The sequence below is a fragment of the Chelonoidis abingdonii genome, chromosome 2, assembly GCF_003597395.2.
Source record: "Chelonoidis abingdonii isolate Lonesome George chromosome 2, CheloAbing_2.0, whole genome shotgun sequence".
In the NCBI taxonomy this organism is placed as follows: domain Eukaryota; kingdom Metazoa; phylum Chordata; order Testudines; family Testudinidae; genus Chelonoidis; species Chelonoidis abingdonii.
The window spans coordinates 14045927-14066756 of NC_133770.1; the positions used below are offsets into that span (position 1 = coordinate 14045927).

At 42.2% G+C, this 20830-nt stretch overlaps 1 protein-coding gene across 3 annotated transcripts in view; it reads left to right on the forward strand.

Moving 5' to 3' along the window:
- The window catches only part of OXSR1 (oxidative stress responsive kinase 1), a 126104-nt gene that overhangs the window by 102590 nt on the left and 2684 nt on the right, over window positions 1-20830 (forward strand). For all 3 annotated transcript variants that reach the window (XM_032784041.2, XM_032784043.2, XM_075062177.1), the window contains 9 exons: window positions 746-794; window positions 2738-2803; window positions 3078-3200; window positions 7653-7688; window positions 9680-9838; window positions 15561-15646; window positions 17828-17880; window positions 19035-19103; window positions 20112-20176. In XM_032784041.2, the coding sequence (XP_032639932.1) occupies window positions 746-794; window positions 2738-2803; window positions 3078-3200; window positions 7653-7688; window positions 9680-9838; window positions 15561-15646; window positions 17828-17880; window positions 19035-19103; window positions 20112-20176 (706 nt within the window). The remainder of the gene's footprint in view (window positions 1-745; window positions 795-2737; window positions 2804-3077; window positions 3201-7652; window positions 7689-9679; window positions 9839-15560; window positions 15647-17827; window positions 17881-19034; window positions 19104-20111; window positions 20177-20830) is intronic.

Genomic DNA, 20830 nt, shown 5'->3' on the forward strand with positions numbered 1-20830 from the left:
TTAGTGCAATCTTGACTCATTTGGTTATAAGGACTGTTTATTAAGGGCAGCTACATAAAACATTGGCAAATTTCCCATAATGCTTTCTCTCATCCGTGCAAATCCTTTTAAAATATCCTGATACAGCAGTTTTAAATCATCCTCTCCCTACAAGTAGACGGTCGTCTGTTCAGTGTTAAGGATGTGGTGAGGTGAGGAAAAAGCAAATGGACTTGCAATTCTCAATTTATTACTATTTCTTTCTTTCTTTCTTCTATGGTATGGGCGTGAAGCCCCAGTCAGGGTCCCGTTGTGCTAGAAAATGTACAGATGAGTAAAACAAAGGCAGCAACAATCTAGAAGAGCTCACAAACCAGTTTCAGGCAAATGGTGCCAGCAGATACACTTTTGGTTATCTGTGCACCTCCTAAATGTGTAATGTCTATATATGTCACTTTCTAAAGATAACTAACCTAATGCAGAATTTGTATTCAGTAACTGTCTGCCTTAAAGCAGAGGCAGGAACTGAAGTGCATACATCTGGAAAAGAGCCATTGCTTTTCCTTTTCTTATTGGATATGTCTACACAGCAACTAGACACCCACGGCTAGCCCGGGTCAGCTGACTCGGGGTCTAAGGTTGTGGGTAAACAGGTGGCAAAGTTTCTTGTTGTAGGCAGGTTGTGGTGAAGGAAGCAAGCACCTTGGAAGAATGTTACTTTTCAAAGTAACAATTATAACTATTTTTCTCCCTCCTTTGTTAATAGACCAACAGCAGCAGAGCTACTGAGACACAAATTTTTCACAAAAGCAAAGGTATGATAAAACTCTCTAATTCAATTTATCATTCCAAAATTGTGTGGAAGGGAAACATTATGTATAATGAAATATGTAGGAGGGTATAGGCTTTACTGTGAGTTTGGGATGGCTGTTTTATTTACAATCATTGCTACTCTGAATTAGGCTGCTTGTTGCAAATTAATGAAATAAAACCTTTGTATGCTATCAAATCATGTATTCTGTTAAAGAAACTTGTTTCATAGAGACTTCTTAAAAAGAAGAAAAGATGGTTACCAAATCTGAGACCTCATCCACATCTTAAAAATAACCAGCCAGAAAACAGTTTCCTCATTTCCATCCAAATATGGACTTCTCCCCATATCCTCTCTCCGCACCCACCCTTGACCTAAGGCCTAGAACAAGAGAGAGAAGACAGTTACCTTTTCCGTAACTGGTGTTCTTCAAGATGTGTTGCTCATGTCTATTCCATATCCCGCCCTCCTTCCCCTCTGTCGGAGTTGTCTGGCAAGAAGGAACTGAAGGTGCGGGGAGCAGCAGGGAGCAGTACCTACGGGTAGGGGAAAAACTTCTGGCAATGGTGCACGTGGCAAGCACGCACACCTAGTGTGGAATAGATAGCCTCATAATACAAGAACTAGGCATCAACCAATGAAATGAATATGCAGCAGGTTTTAAACAAATGTAAGGAAGTACTTTTTCACACAAGGCACACTCAACCTGTGGAACTTTTGGCCAGGACATATGAAGTCCGAAAGTATAACTGGGTTCAAAAATGAATTAAATAAATTCATGGGGGATAGATCCATCAATAGCTATTAGCCAAGATGGTCAGGGACACAACCCCATACTCTGGGTATCCATAAACATCTGACTGCCAGAAACTGGTACTGGACAACAGGGGATAGATCACTCGACAATTGCCCTGTTCTGTTCATTCCTTTTGAAACATCCGGCACTGGCCACTGTTAGAAGACAGGATACTGGGGTAGATGGACCATTGGTCTGACTCTTCTGTACCCTGTCTGTGAAATAGACAAGGGTATAAGAGGACTTTTAATACAAAGGGATACTGCTTATACATGTAGAGATTTATTCCAGTGTATGCAACATACTGGGCTTCCTGGAAAACAGACGTGCTGTGTTCTGTAACTCTCCCTGGTCCCAGCGATGGATCATATTTTCCAGGTATTGGGTTGCACTATTCCTGACCCCTCATGCTGGCATCTGAGATGACTTGGCGCTAACAGCGGGGAAGGGACCAGTTTAAGAGAGCAAAGGGAAAAGGGAATAGGCTGAGTTAAATAGTATTAGCATTCTAGCAAGACAGTATATGACATGCGTAATAAAATGGCCTCATAAAAGGCTCTACAATTGCCAGTTTTTCGTTTTTCTTATTTCTTGTCCAATTTTTTTTAATTTGATCAATTTCTTGTTATCAGGGGCTAAATATTTTGCAGTGATTCAGTTGCATTTTAAGGAAAACCAAAGTTTTATGTATACCAATTCTCACTTGCTAATCCTGTATCATTTTGCAGTGGTAAATCTGTCACAGATGAAAAGGTATATAGGATTAGCATGCATATTAGAGAAATTCTAACTGCAGTCCCACGGAATTGCTTCTTGTTACATCTCGCAGATGTTCTTAGAAAGAACGATGTTGACTCCCAAACAACGCAAGTTTCCTAGTTTTATTAAAATTAGATTGAAAGTGGGGTTTGTGGCCAAAAAATGCTTGAGCCATAAGGTATCAGAGGGGTAGCTGTGTTAGTCTGGTTCTGTAAAAAGCGACAGAGTCCTGTGGCACTTTGTAGACTAACAGACGTATTGGAGCATAAGCTTTCGTGGGTGAATACTCACTTCGTCACATGCAGCTATGGACTTTTTGTCACTTTGAGCCATAAAATGACTTTTAACAGGAGAAGAGTGAAGTAGACACTTAAAATCTTTTTCTTTTCCAGAATAAAGAATTTCTACAAGAAAAGATGTTGCAGAGAGCACCAACAATCACTGAAAGAGCTAAAAAGGTACCAAGATGCAATGGGCAGTGACCACCTTTGTTTAACATGGATGTCACAGTTCTGCTGGTTTTTATGCTTCACCGTGCTCAAAAATTTTTGGACTAATTCTTAGTTAGCATTGTGATATTCTAATGTCTTCTAGATATAAACTCACTGATCCCTTATCTGTTCCTGTTAGAATCCAGGATTACAGCTTTGATGATACTTGGACACATTTTTCCTAAAAAAGACGGAATTATCTGCTTCATACACCATTTGTTTCTGTGTCTCTTCTGAACAGGTCCGAAGGGTCCCGGGTTCCAGTGGGCGTCTTCATAAGACTGAAGATGGTGGCTGGGAGTGGAGTGATGATGAACTAGACGAAGAAAGTGAGGAAGGCAGAGCAGCAATTTCACAGCTCAGGGTGAGCCACTGGATTCTGCAACAATTGTATTATTTGTATCACAGTAGTGCCTAGATGCTCCAGCTGACATCAGGGCCACATTGTGTGAAGTGTTACACGTACACAGTAAGGCAATCCCTGTCCCGGAGAGGTTACAGTCTAACCAGACATGAGAGAGACAGGATGGGAGAAGTAGTAGTATCCCTATTTTACAGAGGGTATCCTGAGGCACAGGGCTTGTGACTTTTTTCCAAAGTTGCACACAAGCTGTGGTAGAGCTGGGAATTCACAGATCTCTTGGGTCCCAGTCCAGTGGAATAACAGAGAATCAGGATATTCATGTGGCTAATTTAAAACTCGATTGGTATAAACTACCAGAGATTGTTTTCGTAACATTATCTTAAGTTCTGTAATGAACTGATTAATGTGGATATCACTGCCTCCTACATGATAGAATCAGCACTGCTCAGCTGCATCATAGGTCTTACACAGCCAACATTCTCCCTGAGCTCAAGTAACTGGGACTTGTGATTGGACAGGTAGAACAGTTCTATCCCAGCAACTGCCATGGAGTTGCATGGCCCCAGTGTGCAATCAAGTGACATCCGTGAAGTCCAAAGTAACTACGGATTTTACAGTGTTATACAGTGTTTAAAAAAACAGGTGTGAAACTTGGTGTTAAATCCTTTGTAGATCTTAAATCTTCAATGATATTTATGCTCATCATTCCGAATGCTACCATTTCAAAGATGTTTTTTCTGAATGTAATTCTTCCCTTTCGTAGCAGCACGTGGATTTTAATGGTTCTCAGATTTAACTAAGGAGAGCCAAAGAATGAGCTTTTGGAGACTTCTTCAAATACTCCTGTACTAAAGTTATTTTCTCTTGGGGTGTTATTTAAACATTTGCCCCTTTAAAGCATTCATCTTTCTCATTTCCATCTTCTGGTTCATTACATCCCTTTTTATGATCTGTGTAGAAATTTCCTTAAGTCTCTGCAAAATTATATGTTTTTCGCAACCTTGCAGTTTTTTTCTAATATGCTTGGTGGTTACAGTTATTCTATTTTTATTTGTTAGCTTTCCAGTTATAAATTTGACTAGCTTTCTCTTTGTGCTCAGACTGTTGCTACTCACCCAGAGATGATCTTACCATATCAGACAGATAATTCTGAAAATCTTGATCTAGGACACTCTCAGATATAAAATACAGTCTCTCTATATTTTAAATTATAAGACTAATTTTAAAGGAGGCTGATATTCCAAACCTTGTTTCAGAGAAAATTAAAAACTTTTTGTTTCCATATTTTCTGTCTCTGAAATCACAATACCCTGATATTTAGCACTGGCCTCTGTTGTGTTTTGAACATGGCTTATTTGTTTTTTCCTGTTGAGTGAGAGAGAATTGACACTTTCATTTATAATCTCCATTTCAAATGTTTTGGACTAGCTAAAGATTCTTTGAAAACTGAACATGTTATTCCTTATACTGTGATCCATTCAGATTTCACAAGTTAATCAGGGTCAGGCTGGGTGAATAATTGGATGGGAGATCTCCGAGGGGCACCTATTAATAATAACAACATTAACAGTACAACATCAAAGCAAAATTCTCATCTTGCCACTAGCCTAACCAATGCCAGATGGTAGCAACTGTGTCTGGAGATAATCATTTTCAAATATCCAAGACTGACTTTGGCCAATTTGTAACGTACTACCAGAGCCTCTCTTCCAAAGAAAGTACAAAGGTCTTGTTTGCAGACCAGTCGGTTGCAGAGAATACTGTGTAAGAGGAGCTCCTCCACTGTGATCAAATGCTGATGGTGCCATGAGAAGAGAGTAATCCAGGTGGAAAGGTAAAATCTGAAATCCATCCCACCATTAAGCCTCACTTGACATGTTTCCAAGCAAGATGTAGAAAAACTGTTTGGCATTATTCCCACAGACGCTTCTCCTGTGTAACATCCATCTTACTATAGCCCTTCATTTGTTTTAAAATGCTCATTTCCAAGAGTCTGACTAGCACAAGAAATGAGTCCGTGTATCTTAGAAGCATTGTTTGTCTGAGAGCTCAAAAGTACGCTAGACACTGCACTGGGCAGGTGACGATAATAAGAATACAAACAAGACAAGGGAAGAGGCAGGACAAGGATTAAAGAAATAGGATTATGTGTTAAGGGTATCATCATGTTATGCACGACTCTAGGTTTGTTTTTGAAGTATATTAGCTCACTTAAAGAATGCAAAAGTAATTACTGAAGTGTTGTGATTAACTAGTGAGTGTGAACATGCAGTGTGCTGTTGTACACTGATACATTCATTTTATAATGGAAGATAAATCATGTAAGAGCATGTGTTGTGATTTATCTTTAATTTGAATTTCCAAACTGCAGAGGGTTCAAACAGCTCAATTACTATCTCTGTCCGAAAGTAAAAATTGAGCCAATTTGCTCAATGGGATAATAGTTAGAATTTTCTTAGTTTTCATTTTTAATAATGAATAGAAATACCATTAGTTTGTCTGTTGTTGAAGTGTGAAAGTAAGTAGCGCTGGTGAGTTAGAAAACAGATTTGTAGAAAACATCTGTAAATATTAAATGAGCTTAGTTTTCTTTAAAGAGGGAGCTAGAAAAAAATCCAAGATTCATTTCTTTTATGGAGAAGCTTTCATCCAACAGAGTCCCAAACTGCGCATCTGTTGCTTAACTTTGCTAAAGCAAGCTGTCACTTTATTTAAAAAATGTTAACATTAAAATACAGTATTATCCCAACTGAAATGTGACGGCTATTTAAAAGAAGCAATTCTATTGAACAATTTAGTTCAGGGAACAATTTATCCAGTTAAAATCGCATGAGGAATATAAGGAGGCTGAATTTAAATCACCCAAAGTGGAAATATGGCCAAGATAAGGGAGCTAACATCTCCTCTTACAAAAAACATGATGATGTCTCTGACACCCAAAAAGAGATTAGGATCTCTTCTGGCATTGTGATCGTTCACGGGGTGCCCAGGACTGAGAGTCACTTTGTTACCCTCTGCTTCCAGGAATACCACATGTAGTATTACTTTACTATCCCAACCTCAACCCCATTTTTTAGACCATTGTTTCTCAGTCTCCAGGGGGATTGTGGGACACGTTTAAGGGGGGCTGTGGGCTTGGTCTGTCAGCCTTTGGTGGTGGGGCTCAGGATTAATCTGTCAGCTCCCGGGGGCTTGAGCCCCGGCCCCAGGTGGCTTCATCCCCTTACTGTTAGAACTCCGCATGGGTATAAAGCAGATATTTGCAGAGTTGCAGAGCTTTAGTGATAAAGAGCAAGACTCCTATCCGTGAGCATGTAAGCCGCTTGCACACACTAGCATGACCAGGGACCAGTGAGGCTGGTGCCCGTTCTAGTGTGTAGGGCTGGGGGTGGAATAGTCAGGCTGGACGAGCTGCCCAGGCTGGGCGCTGGCTGCTGCAAGCAGCTGCCTGACATGCTGCTGCTTTCACCGTTGTGGTTCATGGCCTGCTTCCTGGCCTCTCTTGTTGTCACTAGAGCCTTGCAACTCTGTGGATATCTGCGGATATAAATTTTCCATCCGCCCAGGGCTCTACCTATTTTTTCAAATCTGAGTAAGTCCAAGTGGGGTCGTCAGCACAAAAAGGTTGAGAAACACTGTTTTGGGCTATTAATTCTTTGGGGAAGGGTCTGTTCTGTGTTTGTATAGCACCTAACACAGAGTTCCCCAAATCTAGTTAAATGTTGAATAATTTCCTTTTACCTTGTCTCTTCCACTTGTTTTCTGACACCTAGAGTCCAAGGGACTGCCTTTTGTTAGTTGTTTCTAAAATGCTTAAGCACAATGGGGCCTTTGAGGGTTTTAGGCATAACCATAACGGAAATTAAAACTAATAGGAAAAGGTAATATTGTAAATAAGACTATTTGTTCCTTGTTTCAGCTGTAGAAAGGAAAAAATACTTCATTGTTCTTAGGAATTGTTTTTCATTGTTGTGTATATTACTTATGACTTCAACTTTCTAATGTATTGAATGCTTATGACACCTTTAATGTTCTAATTGCTTTTCTGTTATATCCTCTTTAAAAGTTGGAGTGGCTTTAAAACAGACTTTATTGGCTCGGCTTGCTAATGAAATCCAAATCTGATCAATGTAGTCCTCATTAATATTAGATTTCTCTGCCAGTAAAGAACTCTGGCATTTCTTATTATATGCTACTGTATATAAATCTAAACTGTAAGTAATAAGCCAGGCCATGACAATGCATTTCCGGGGGATAGAGCATGGCTAGGCTGCTGAGAAATTATCTGGTTTGATTGCTATTGTGCATTTTAATATGTAGATAAAAGTAAGACCAGACCCATGTATGTGCATTTAGTGAATATTAACGTGGTTGAGACAGTACATGGCTAGTCAATAAGATTCAGTTCTGTTACAGCTTATAGTAGCAACTGATCTTTTTTTTGTTTTTTAGTCTCCCAGAGTGAAAGAATCTTTACAGAATTCTGAGGTAAGTTGGACGTTTTGGAAGTTGTTGCTCTTTGAATCTGACAACTCCCAATCATTGCCAATATCACAAGGAACATGTTCTTATTGACCTCTAAAAATAATGTCCCCAGGCTTGGAAGCTAGTTCCTTCCCTAGAAAGTGAATCATTGACTAGCTAGAGAGAGACTCTTGGCACTAACCTTAACAAACCTTTATAGCAGGGGTTCTCAAACGTTATTGCACTGCGACTCCCTTCTGATGACAAAAATTACTTCACAACCCAAGGAGGGGGGACCAAAGCCTGAGCCGCACGACCCTGGGTGGGATGGAGGGGAAAGCCCGGGCAAAGCCCAGACTCTACTGCCCTGAACCTGTAACCTGAGCCCCACCACCCAGGGCTGAAGCCCTCAAGCTTCGATCCCAGGCAGTTGGGCTTGGGCTTAGGCTCGGGCGCTGGCTCTGGTGATCCCATTAAGATGGGGTTGTGACCCACTTTGGGGTCCTGACCCACAGTTTGAGAACCGCTGCTTTATAGAGAATGTTGTTTTCAGCTTACTTTTATCATGACAGAGGCTCATATAAGAATTGAGTTAGGTGCTATGTTCACACCCTTGTGGGGATCTTCTCTGATTTTCTTGTCAGATAAAATCCTGAAGATTGTTACTGCTCTCCAGCTTTGAGGTTGAATCCACTATTTCAAAGTCTGTCAAATTCTTTACATCCCTTCCCTCCAAACAACGTAGTCAAAGGGTTTGTCTACTTGTAATTCAAAACCCACAGCTGGCCTGTGCCAACTGATGTGGACTTGGGCTAAGAGGCTTTTCAGCTGCCGTGTAGACATTTGGGCCTGAGGATTAAACAGCCCATTAGCCTGAGCCCTGCGAGCCTAAGCCATCGTGTTTTTAATTGCAACGTGGACATACCCAAAGTGCCCATTTTACAGGACCTGGTCTGACTCATTCTCAGCCTACAGCTAAGCTTCTGAGCTAGGCCTTCAGTAGTCCTTCACAGTTGGCAGTGGAGCCAGAATTTAATGACAGTGAAAAATCTTGCCTCAGAACTGTTTGCAGTCTGTAAATCTTACACAGGAATGTTGTTCGTGTATCTTAGGTATTAGCATATGGTTGCTTGCTGATTTGGTGCGTGGATATTACTTATTTCCTTCCCGACACACACGGGATGTTAAGCTGGCATGTCTTGTAGAATTCTGATGAGGTTTAGCCTACTTGTTCTAACTTCAGCTTGCAACTGAGAACTTGATCAATTCCCTGGAGCCATTTCAGAATGAAGTCAGAAGATTTATAATTGCAATAACTCACATTTCACCCATCCTTCTCCCCTAGGTTCTTGCTTTTCCATATTTTTTCAGCCAGGAACTAGAGCATTAAATCTATACATCCAGTCCCAATCATGCTGCTCTTACATGCTTTGAAGAGCCTGCACTCTGTTTGTGATACCTCAAAACTGAATGCCAAACTGTTTTGACATCTTAATAACTGGAATCCTATTTCTCTGGAAACAGATAATTATCTACGAAGATTTAATTCTTCACTGTGTTGTGTGTGTATCCCCTCTGAAAGGCATCACAAGCTAGTTTTAATAAAGCAGTGTGGGAGGTTGACCCGATGACTTGGCAAATGAGACATGTCAATAATGCTCATGTTCAAAGAAAACGGAGACTACAGCATATGATTGTATATTCCAGGGAAGAGCTCAGTTTGTATTACTATGTAGCATTCAGTCCTTCTGCCATACAAGTTTCTTGTCCATAGTAATAGAGAGGACAAGCATTTCAGGAGATGAGGGAGAGGAAGAATCATCTTCCAGAGCAAGGAGAAGTTGAAGCCCCTTGACACACACTTGGATCTGACTTAGTGGTTTGAGGGGATGGAAATGTAGCTGGCAGTAAACTTGTCAGTTGTGCTTTGGCAAGTGGGGTCAAAATGCACATCATGCACAACCACCTACTTTTAATGACATTCCTTTTCTCATTAAAATGTCTTGTTTTTGTAGCTGTTCCCACCAGCTGAACCGACAGGTCATTTACTCCATGTTCCAGCACAGACTCCTGCTCAACTACCTCAGCCAGCAGGACAAGCACCTGCGCAGCCTTCTCAAATTGCTGTCCCTCCACCTACTCAGCCTCCTGCAGCAGCTCCAGCAGCAGGGCAGGTAAGGCTGGAAACCCTTATACATATGTTCAGTTTTGTAGTAGACCCTCCTTAAAGTATCAGTCTCACTAGAATTTACTTAAGCCAGGAAAGCTGCTTACGATAATTTGTACTAGCATGATAAATTGTCCAGTTCAGTAAGAGGAGTAGGCAGGCCCTGGTGGCTTTGAGATGCTTAGCTTTGCAGAATCCTGCAGGGATCTGCTTGCTCCCTGGTTTTCTTTTCTCTGAACTAGTAGTGGCTTTTAGTGCTGTACAGGGGAGTGCATTGGTTAGATCAGTGGTCTCCAAACTTTTTTGATCGCGCACCCCTATCAGTAAAAAATTTTTGAGCACACACCTCCAGTATATGTATATTTATTTATGTATAAATTATATATATGTACTACTGTATTAATATATTATGTACATTTTAAAACATACACAAAAAATAGAAATTAAAAAGATGAGAGAGAAAATATTTTTAAAATAATTTATTAGCTATTAACTTTTTGCTCTCACTAAAAAAAATTAATATTTTTTAGTGAGAGCAATGTGATTGAATATGCTTCATTATTTTTGAAAATCTTGGTTTAACACTTTGATACAGTGATTCGAAGGTCTAGTTCTAAGTTCAGTTTATTTTGCACCTTGGTTTTAATGGCTGTCATAGCTGAAAAAGATGCCTCAGAAAGATACGTAGATCTAAATGGAAGAAGTGCATCGTTGGCTGCGCTTACTAAATCGTGATACTCATTTTTCAGTCCCATCCACCAATTATACAAAGGTTTTTGTTGAAATTCTGCTCGTAAATTTCCATCTTCCTTGATGTCAGTCAGTTGTTCTTGCAAACTAATTGGAAGGTGTTGCATTTTTATATTTTTAACAAATGGGTTCAAAACACACTGAAACTCTTCATTTGGAAGATTTTTAAACAGGTTAGAAAATTCTGTTTCCCAGTTTAAGTGTGCAGATATGAGAGCTTTTATAGGTGACACACTTACATCGTTTTCAGCAACAAACATCACATAACGATGGAAACATTTCCAAACATCCATTTTCAAAATGCTTTCTCCATAGCACGAGTTTCTTTCGAAAAGCAGTTACTTTCTCTCTCGTTAAAAGGTCACCTTTACCTTGAAAGGACAGATTAAGTGTGTTTATTCTTTCGAAAATATCTGCTGGATAGCATACTACTGACAACCACTTGTCATCACTGAAAAGGTCAGCAAATTTGGAACACTTGTCTATTTGTAAAAGAAATGCGTAACTCATCTTTAAGTTCTGCAGCTCTTTTTTTTAAGCACTTTGCCATGAGATAACCAGTGAACCTGTGTGTGGTACAAAAGATTTTCATGGTCACTCCCCATCTCGTTACAAAGTATTCTAAAGATTCTACTATGTAAAGGTCTTGTTTTTATAAAATTAATCACATTGATGACATCCTGTAGCACTTTGTGGACTTCTGGCTCCAACTTCTTTGCTGCAATAGCTTGCCTATGAATGATGCAGTGAACGAATTTCACATGTGGTACTATCTCTGTAACCTTACCCTGGAATCCTTTCTTTATTCCAGTCAAAGCAGCTGCTCCATCAGTGGTTACACTTACACAGGTTTTTCCATAAAACATTGTTTTTATTAAAGAAGCCATTTACTGTTGAGAATACATCTTCTCCAGTACATCTTTCCTTTAGTGGCTCACAAAAAAGTAGTTCTTCATGTATTTCATTATTGAAACAGAATCTAGCAAATACCATAAGCTGAGACATGTTAGAAACATCTGTACTTTCATCCAACTATATAGCAAACCACCCACACTGCGTAATTTGTTCTAATACTTGTCCTTCGAATCTTCAGCAATGTTTTCTATGCATCTTCCAACAGTATTTGCTGACAAAGGAATGCATTTTAGTTTGTCGCCATATTGTTTTCCATGTATTATTTCATCCATTTTTACCGCGGCAGGAAGAAGTATTTCCCCAATGGTATGTGGCTTTTTGTCTTTCGCTATTAAGTAAAAAAAACCTCAAAAAAGGCTTCTTAACATTTATCATTAAGTAGAAAATTTCACTAAAAAGTACTGGACTGAGTATCACATGACCTTAAGCATGGCTGAAAAAATTGTAGAGGTTTGTCTTCATGTTCTGGATGCTTAGTTTTTAAATGTCTAGCTAATCATGATGGCTTCATACTATCATTAGCTAATATCTCAAGGCACAATATACTTAGGGCGAGCTTCATCGTTAACGATAGTGGATGTAAATCCATATTTCAAAAAGTCGTCTTGATAATTTCGAATTTTTTGGGCTGACTTCTTGTCAGATCTGATTAGATCCTCATTGTTTTTACCTCGTAATGTGGCTGATGAAGAGCTCGTACTAGGAGTAGGATAACTGTCAGCTCTGCCATTTTCTTGGTGTTTTCTTGTCCTCGTATTAGTATGATCTTCAATCTGCGGTTTCTTTGCAGGAATCTTTTTAAGCCACTTGTCCATTTTGTGAGGGTTAGTGTAGTTAAAACGAGATAATATGATCCATAAATCCACTTAACCAGGCTCACATAAACTGTAATACGTCGCAATATGCTGAAAGCGAACAAATGAGTGAGGGCGCTATTGTCAACCCCTCCGTGCTATGGAACTCCCTCTCTTCCCTCAGGATACCTCATAATGCCGGCTCCAGGCAAGAGCGTAGGAAGCACGTGCCTGGGGCAGCATTCTGGCCAATCTTAGGGCGAAGCTCCTCCAGCTGTCTCTTCCCCTTCTTCCCCCCCCCCCCCTTTTCCACCTCCGGTGGCACTCCTCCGTTCGCGCCACCTTGTTTGCTCCTGAGGCGCTCCTCCGGCCGTGCCACCCTGTTTGCTCCCACGGTGTTCCTCTGACCGCAGCCCCCAATGGATGGTCTTGCGCACCCCACTTTTGGTTAGATCAGCAGCTTTTTAAGGTGATTAAGAAGTAACATTGACAGGGCTGTCAAGCAGGTTCTGGCCAGACCTCTCAGCAGCCTCAGAGTCTCAAGGGTATGTCTATAAGGAGGAAACTGGAGGTGGAAGCAGGAGGTCCTCCAGGCTCTGAAAGGAGATGCAGGACACGTGCATTGAAAAAGCCTTCGTATTAACAAAAGGCTAATAGAGAAACCAGATTTCCCTGAGTTTGAGGCTGTTTTTTGACAGGCTCCTGTTTGGTGCAGATGTGTGTGAGGAAACCTAAAACCATGCTAAGTAGCACAGAACTTAATTCTTTTCTGTATTGTTTTAGTGCAAAGCCCAGCTAGGAGAGACTACCCAGGAGGGAAAAAGTGAATTCTGATGTCTTGGGCTGAAAGGGCAGTGGGGGGCGGAAATTGCCAAAATAAACTATTCCAGAGATATTTGGAATATGTCTTACAGTTTGTCTGGCTTACTGTGCTGCTACATTTGCCAGACTCCTGAATGGTGGTACTTTTAAATAAAAAAACTAATGTTCGTATTTGCAGTTGGGGAGAAGCATTTAATATTAGAAAGGACAAAACTAACATGATCTCACTAGCAGCCACATAGGGAAGAGTTTTGGCAATGCTACTAGTAAAAGTAACTCTGGTCTTCATTTTTTCCTAGAAACTTTTTTTTGGTAGTAGAATTATATATAAACTCATCGCACTTAATTCCTATTCCCATTTTAAAGATAACCATTACTGACAACATACTAGTCTTAAAGAGAAATGGTACAGTTTGGAGTAGACAGTCACTTCGCTGCATTAAATCATAGCTCAGAATCTTTGATGCTTTTTTTTAAAATAGGGCAAGCATTTAGACCAGAGATGGGCAAACTATGGCCTGCGGGCCACATCCGGCCCCGGGAGGCTCGCCCCGGCCTCCCCCCTCTGCTGTTTCCCCTCTCCTGCAGCTTCAGCTCGCCCCACCACAACGCTCTGGGCAGCGGGGCTGCGAGCTCCTGGGGCAGTGCAGCTGCAGAGCCCAGCCTGACCTGGTGCTCTGTGCTGCGTGGTGGCATGAATGGTTCCAGCCTGGTGCTCTGGGCAGCACAGCTCTAGCACCGCCAGCCACTGGTGCTCCAGGCAGCGCGGTAAGGGCGTGAGGGGGTGGATAGAAGGCAGGGGAGTTCAGGGTGGTGGTCGGGGGTGGGGGTGTGGATAGGGATCGGGGCAGTCAGAGGGCAGAGGACAGGGGGATTGAATGGGGGCAGGGATCCTGGGGAGTCAGGAAGGGGGGGGTTTGGATGGGGGGATGGGAGGGGAAGTCAGGGGTGGGGGTTCCAGGGACAGTCAGGGGACAGAGAGAAGGGCTGGTTGGATGTAGCAGGGGTCCTGTGGGGGATGGGGGGCAGTCAGGAATGAGGGATGGGGTGATTGGGGGCAGACAGAGGCGAGTGTTCCAGGGGCGGTCAGGGGACAGGGAGCAAGGGGAATGGATGGGGCAGGGGTGCTGGGGGGGGAGGGGTTGTCAGAGAACGGGGAGGGGAGTTGGATGGGGCAGGAGTCTTGGGGAGGGGCATCAGGAAGCAAGAAGCAGGGGGCGGGGATAGGGGATGGCAGCTGGGCCATGCCTATTGTTTGGGGAGGCACAGCCTCCCCATAACCAGCCCTCCGTACAATTTCCGAAACCCGATGCGGCCCTCAGGCCAAAAACTTTGCCCAAGCCAGATTTTTTTTCAGAAAAGGTAGTGAAATTAGTATCAGAGTGAAATACCTCATTCCTCAGTCAATTTGTGAGAGTGATTCAGATAAACAAAACAGAGTGATTCAGATAAAAAAGGGTCTTGGGAAGAGTTTCCATGTTTTGTCAGCCTAGTATACTGTCCTGTCCTATTGCTTCAAGCTAAAATATCTTGTGCAGCATCTGAAATGTAGACCAAGATTTAGACAATGAAAGAGCAATCAATTCTCCCCCCACTCCGTGCCAGATTTTGATTAAACAATATATCCCTTTACTAAAATCTATCGCCAGCAATATAAAGATCTAGAAATGTACTACTGAAGAGCATGAAACAAATATCTGACTCCAAGCAGAAATAATCAGCCGTAATTCAGCAGTGAAAATGGGCAGATAAACCACTTTTAGAACTTTTTAAAATCCATTTAGTTAGGGAATCTGTGAAACAACCATATATTCAGGAATGTACAGAATGTCCCTACTTATCTATAAATCCACTGATTTATGGTTTTATGGATTGTGGCTAAAATGTTCTAAATCGCCTAAATCTCACTGAAAGTCAATTGGGCTTAAGGCTCATAAAAAACTTAGATGTCTTTGAAAAATTTGTCCTGTATCTTCAAAAAGCCGTGTAGGATATCTTGAGGCAGGGGATAGAAAATCTATCATGATTTATCAAATATTTTATCTATCAAATATCTTAGATTCCAGACAAATCAAATTTGCCTGAAAAATTATTTGATAAGTGTGCTGAAAACCTCTTCTGAAGCCTCTGGCCAGTTTCCAGTTCTCTAAAAGGCAAATACCTATTCCACCATTTATTTTCTCTGGAGACAATTCCAGACAGGATTGTCATTCTAAATATTGCTATGTAGTATAGTTCAAGTGTACATTAATATTCCCCTCATTTGGGTTTTCATTGTGCTCTCTGTATTCCAGTGAGTGGTTATATGCCCACACATTACGTAGTATTTGATAGTTGTATGGTATTCAGTATTTATACTCAATTGTTGTAATCTGTTTTGTGCTTTTAAGACTGGGGGGAAGAGGGGTTGGTGCTAGTTGATTTTAAAATAATCCAATCCCATTTTAGGCACCACCAGCCCCCGTCCCTGCCCCTGCTGCAGCACCAGTTCAGGAGGATATAAAAGTCCCCATCAGCCTTGTGCTAAGGTTAAGGTAAGTGTGCTACTGTGGAACTGTTGGAAAGGAAGGTGCAGTGGGTGGGGCCTGGGCTGTTAAACTAGGGAGCTCTGGAACTGTAATCCTGGATTTGTCACTGAAACATTGTTTCCTTGAGTAAATTATATAACCAGTTTTCCCCATCTGTAAGAGAGGTAGGTGAAGTTATCCCCACCTTGAAGGGTTGCTGTGAGGACGACTGTTTGTAGAGTATTCTAGAAGTGTTGTTAATTTCATAGATTGTCATGTCTTCTCCCTTGTTGCATTGAAGGGATGGTGACCATACATGTACTCCAGTCTAGTTTCCATCCCATGTCCCAACTGGGACCAAAACCCAGCAACGTTTGGCCATGCGACTGGAGGGCATGAGGAAATCCAGGAAGCCCAAATTCTTTTATTCAGACTCCTCCTTGCAGCTTTGCAAATTCTATATCCTGAAAGGTATCGATCTTGGTTTAAAGCATACCAAAGTCTGTGCGCTAGGCAAGAATGAATTATCCCTGTTTTCCCCATGGAGGTTCAGGGATATTAAGTTGTTTAAAACATCAGAAATCACATATGGTACCTGTTCTCTTGTGGGCTTGCTCAGCTATAATGGGATTCTGTGTTGGCATGCTGGGAGTGTCTCATGGAGTAGCAGCCAGCGGTCTGCACAAGAGACCTGACGTTGTACTGAATGGCCTTCCGTTGTGCTTTCGTAAGCACAACTGTGTTTAACTAACTTGGAGGGGTGGGGGGGCGCTTCCTAAAGTTCATTGTATAAGGATATCAGCTTATTTAGAACAGTTTACCACTGTGCACAGTGTCCTTCTGTAGTTAGGTACAAGAAAGAGAAAACCAGTTATAAATACAATCTAAACTGGCAACATCAGCAGTTCCATTAAAGAACATTCAGCTCTCAGGTGTCTCCTGAAGAGTCCCTTCATTGAGAGCTGAGAGAAGGACGATCTTCTGGTTTAAGGCACTGGACTGAGTTGCTAAGATTTGAGTCTGCCACAAACTTCCTAGGCAAGTTAGTTAATCTCTCTGCCTCAGTTCCCCATTGGCAAAATGGGGATACTTCTCCTACCCCACAGGGATGCTTCAAGGATGAATCTATTAATGTTTGCATGGTGCTCAGATACTGGAATGTCTTTATGTGGGGAGAGCATGCTCATAAGTTCCTGGATAGAGGGGCCTTATGTATCCCAGGTATCAACAAGCACGGGCTCTGTCAAACCAATGGGGGAAGCACATTCCTAAGTATACGGCCCTCCACTGAGAGCTTTCCTCCCAGGCACAAATCCAGGGACTGTCTGTGCATCCCTGTTGGATAGAGTAGCTAGTATTTAAAAATTAAAACCCAGTTATCTTTTTAAAACTGACTTTTGAATGACTCCCTGTAACCAGGCCAGCTCACCCCTCCGGCGCCTCCTGCTGGTTGCTTCAGGGAATTAGCTCAAATATGTAGATGGAGCGCCCTCTGCAGGCCGGTGATCTGGCTTCTGGCCCCATGTCCCTCCCTGGACCCCGGTGCCCCTTTTACATGGGGTGCTGCCCCCTGGCAGTATCCCCTTTCTCCTTAGGGTTTCCCCTCCCTGGGAACCCCTCCACTCTATCCCCAGTTTGCCTCAGGGTCTTGGCAACTGCCCAGTCATTAGCTAGCCCCATGCCCTGGGGGAGACTGCAGTATTAGCCTCTCATCATCGGCAAAGGGGTTTGGGCCTGCTGCCTTGGCCTACCCCTGGGTTGCACCCTGCAACCCCAGTACCTCCTAGCCTACTGCTAGGCCACAGCCTGGGGCTCTCCAGGCAGGAGCTCCCCAGCTCCTCTGCCTTTCCCCAGCCCTGCTCCACGCTAGGTACCTTGTCTCAGCAGCCAGGCCCTTCTCTCTCTGAACGCAGAGAGGGACTCCTTAGCTCCTGGCTTCTCTGCCCTTTTATAAGGGCCTGTGACTCAGTTTGGGGTGTGGCCCCAGCTGCAGCCACTTCCCCAATCAGCCCAGCCTACAAGGCTGCTTTCTCCAGCCCTGGCCCCTTCCTTGGGCTGTTTTAACCCCTTCAGGGCCGGAGCAGGGATCCACCCTGCTACACTCCCCTTCAACCAGAACACTGGAATCCCCAAACAATCCGAAATAAACTCTGTACAACATCTGCTGTTTCATTTTAATTTCATTAATACTATGTATTCTTACCACAGGAATTCAAAGAAAGAACTAAATGATATTCGGTTTGAATTTACCCCAGGGAGAGGTGAGTAGTTGTGGAAATTAAATGTATTGAGGAACGGGTGGGAGGGTGGGGGCTATCTTTGTGGTGGGTTTTTGTTTCGTTTTTTTTTCTTGGCAAAAAATTGAAATGAATGTGTGGAGATCGAAGCAGAAGTTCAGATTGAGATGCGTGCTCCACTGGAGTGTGCTTGTTCCACCCGTTAAATGTTTGAGCTATCCAGAGCAAACTGCCTGGATCATTTCTTGGAAATTTGATGCTGAGGCAATGGGACATATCTCTCCTTCACCGCCCTCTCCTCCCCCCGAAAAAAAAAGTCACTCTAAGACTTCAAGCCCTCATTCCTCCTAGCCTGACTCACAGGAAGGCCTGCAAGCAAACAGACCCATCCACAGTCAGTTGTCCTGGTTGATGGGAGCTATCAAGATTCCAAACCACCATTAATGGCCCACACTTTGCATAACTACAGTAGGACCTCAGAGTTATAGTGCATATTTCTAGTTTTAGATGCAAGAGTGATACATTTATATAAATAGGATGCCCACACTCAGTAGATTATAAGCTTTGTAATGATACCTTACAAGAGACCTTTTGCATGAAGCATATTCCAGCGTGTTTCATAAAATCATATAGAGTGCAACGTTACGTGATGAATGCAGGATTTGAAGGCTGCTGGGCCAGTTCCTTCAATCTGAAAGTTCTAGGTGTCCCTACAAGACCTCTGGATAATTGAGGTGGTACAGTGTAGCTAATTTTAAATAGTGTCCATCTTTTAGGTTTTGGGCGGGGGGTGGAGGCAGATGTGGATATTTTCAGAAGTCTCTAGTGGCCTTAAATTTGCCTGGCCACCTGTCAATACTGGCTCAGGGTAGAAAAGAAGCAAAATTGTAACTGACACTGTTGTTATTGCATTCTAATGTGACCATTTAGTCATTTTTCTAGCTCAGCCAGCTCAGCGAACTTTTATTGTTATCATCAATTATAATCTGTGCAATTTGTGCAGGTTTTAGTTGTTTGTTTTAACCTTGCCAAATTTCTGATTCCCAAATCATTTGGGTTAGTGAGAAACTTGATTGTCCAATGTTGTACCTATGACTTCGTTGTTTGAGTGACCATAGCGTAAGTTCTCCCAGACTAGTTGTAATGTAAACTGAACAATACTTATTTGTCCCCTACAGATACTGCTGATGGTGTGTCTCAAGAACTCATCTCAGCTGGGCTTGTTGATGGCAGAGATTTAGTAATAGGTAATTACAAGTGATGCTATAGTATTTCTCTGTATGCATGTGTATGCTTTACAATAAACACCTTTCATAATATCGCATGTGGAAAATAGACCAGATCTTTAGGTACTTAGTTCTTCTAGGAAAGTTCACTTAGGCCCTGATTCTGTATGTCATACCTGGGCAAAACTGACATTAATTCCAGTGGGAGTTTTGCCTGAGTGTGTGGGTTTGAGCCCCAGAGTTCAGAGAACACGTCCTATTTCTAAGAACTGTGAAGAAAAGGTTCTGTTGACTGTAATGTAATACAAACTAAAATAAACAGCATCTAGGCAGTGCAGTGAACACACTTGCTTTTCACCTCCTTTCACTCCTGGAGGCCCTTGGCTGGTGTCCCATTTTACAACGGGAGCAGATCAAAGTGCACTACAAAACATTTAGTATGTTGTAGCAGGGTCCACACAGACAGTGCGCAGCAGGCTAGTGCAGGGTACATACGCACCCCAGCTTGCTGCGAACTAAGTGTTTGTATAGACAAGCCTTAGGTCCCCACGTCCTACAATCATTTCCTGAACAAATACATCCTCTTAAATGGTGCATGTTACTGCTAAAACTAACAACAATCTGCGTTGCATGAGCACTTCTCTTCAGCTATAGCATGTCGAATAGCATTCCATAGAGACTAATTTTGAAAAGGTGCTTGCCCCAGCCTCCCTCTTGGAAGGTAGAAATGCTTCCAGCTAGCAGCTAAGCTGATTTACCGGCGCAGTCAGGCATTTAAGACCACACCTGCATAAACAGAGTTTGCTTTTCAGAACCAAGCTATAATATTTGTACAGTTTAAAGGTGTAGATTAAACATAACTTTTTATTTTGCCTAGTTATGAGCCTAAAGATTTCATACATTAGCCTCTATTTGTAAAGTGTTTTAAGCTTGTACATTCTGAGCAGTGTTTAAAGAAGTGCCTAGTGAATTTGGAATTTACTGTATCAAGAGTGTCCTAAAGTAACATTTGTGTGTGTGTGATTTCAGTTGCAGCTAATCTGCAGAAAATTGTGGAAGAACCCCAGGCAAACAGATCCGTCACTTTCAAATTGGTATTTATTCCTGTTCCCTTGCTAAGCAAGTTGCCATTTTTGCAAATAAAACACTGCATATTTAGTGAAAAGCTTCCTGAACCCCTTACTTACTGTCCTGAACTTTTCAATAAGAGTATTGAAATAGTGTGGTGGTTTTTATTCGGACTTGAAAACCCTATGTACCCAGCAAGAGTAGAGGTGTTTTGGCCAGGTAAGGTGCCATGGGCTCCTTTCTGGAGGAGAAAAGGGAGGCTCCAGATGACAGGAGCTTTTTTCTGAGAGGGGAGGAAGCAGAAGAAAGACCAAATGAAGAGTTAGGAGGTTGAGGGTGTCCTTGAGCCCAAGAAGCATGGTGGTAGTGGCAGAGGAGCCCTGCAAAGAAGTAGCAAAACCCAGAATTGTTTATCAGTAGGGGGTTGAAGACACTCCATTATAAATTTAGACCTATCTTGGGATAGAGAGTACCTGTATTTTTCACCCTGGCTAGCGGGCTTAGCCATAAAGTGAATAATTGTTGATGAAACTTTTGAGCACAGATCTTCATAGCTGAAAAATGCTCATAGGTAAACTTCAGACACTGCCATCTGGTGAACAGAACCAAAATTGTCCTGTACCTGCTCCTTCCCTGAACTAAGCTCACTCAGGTCAAGCTATAAATAATGCATAACGTAG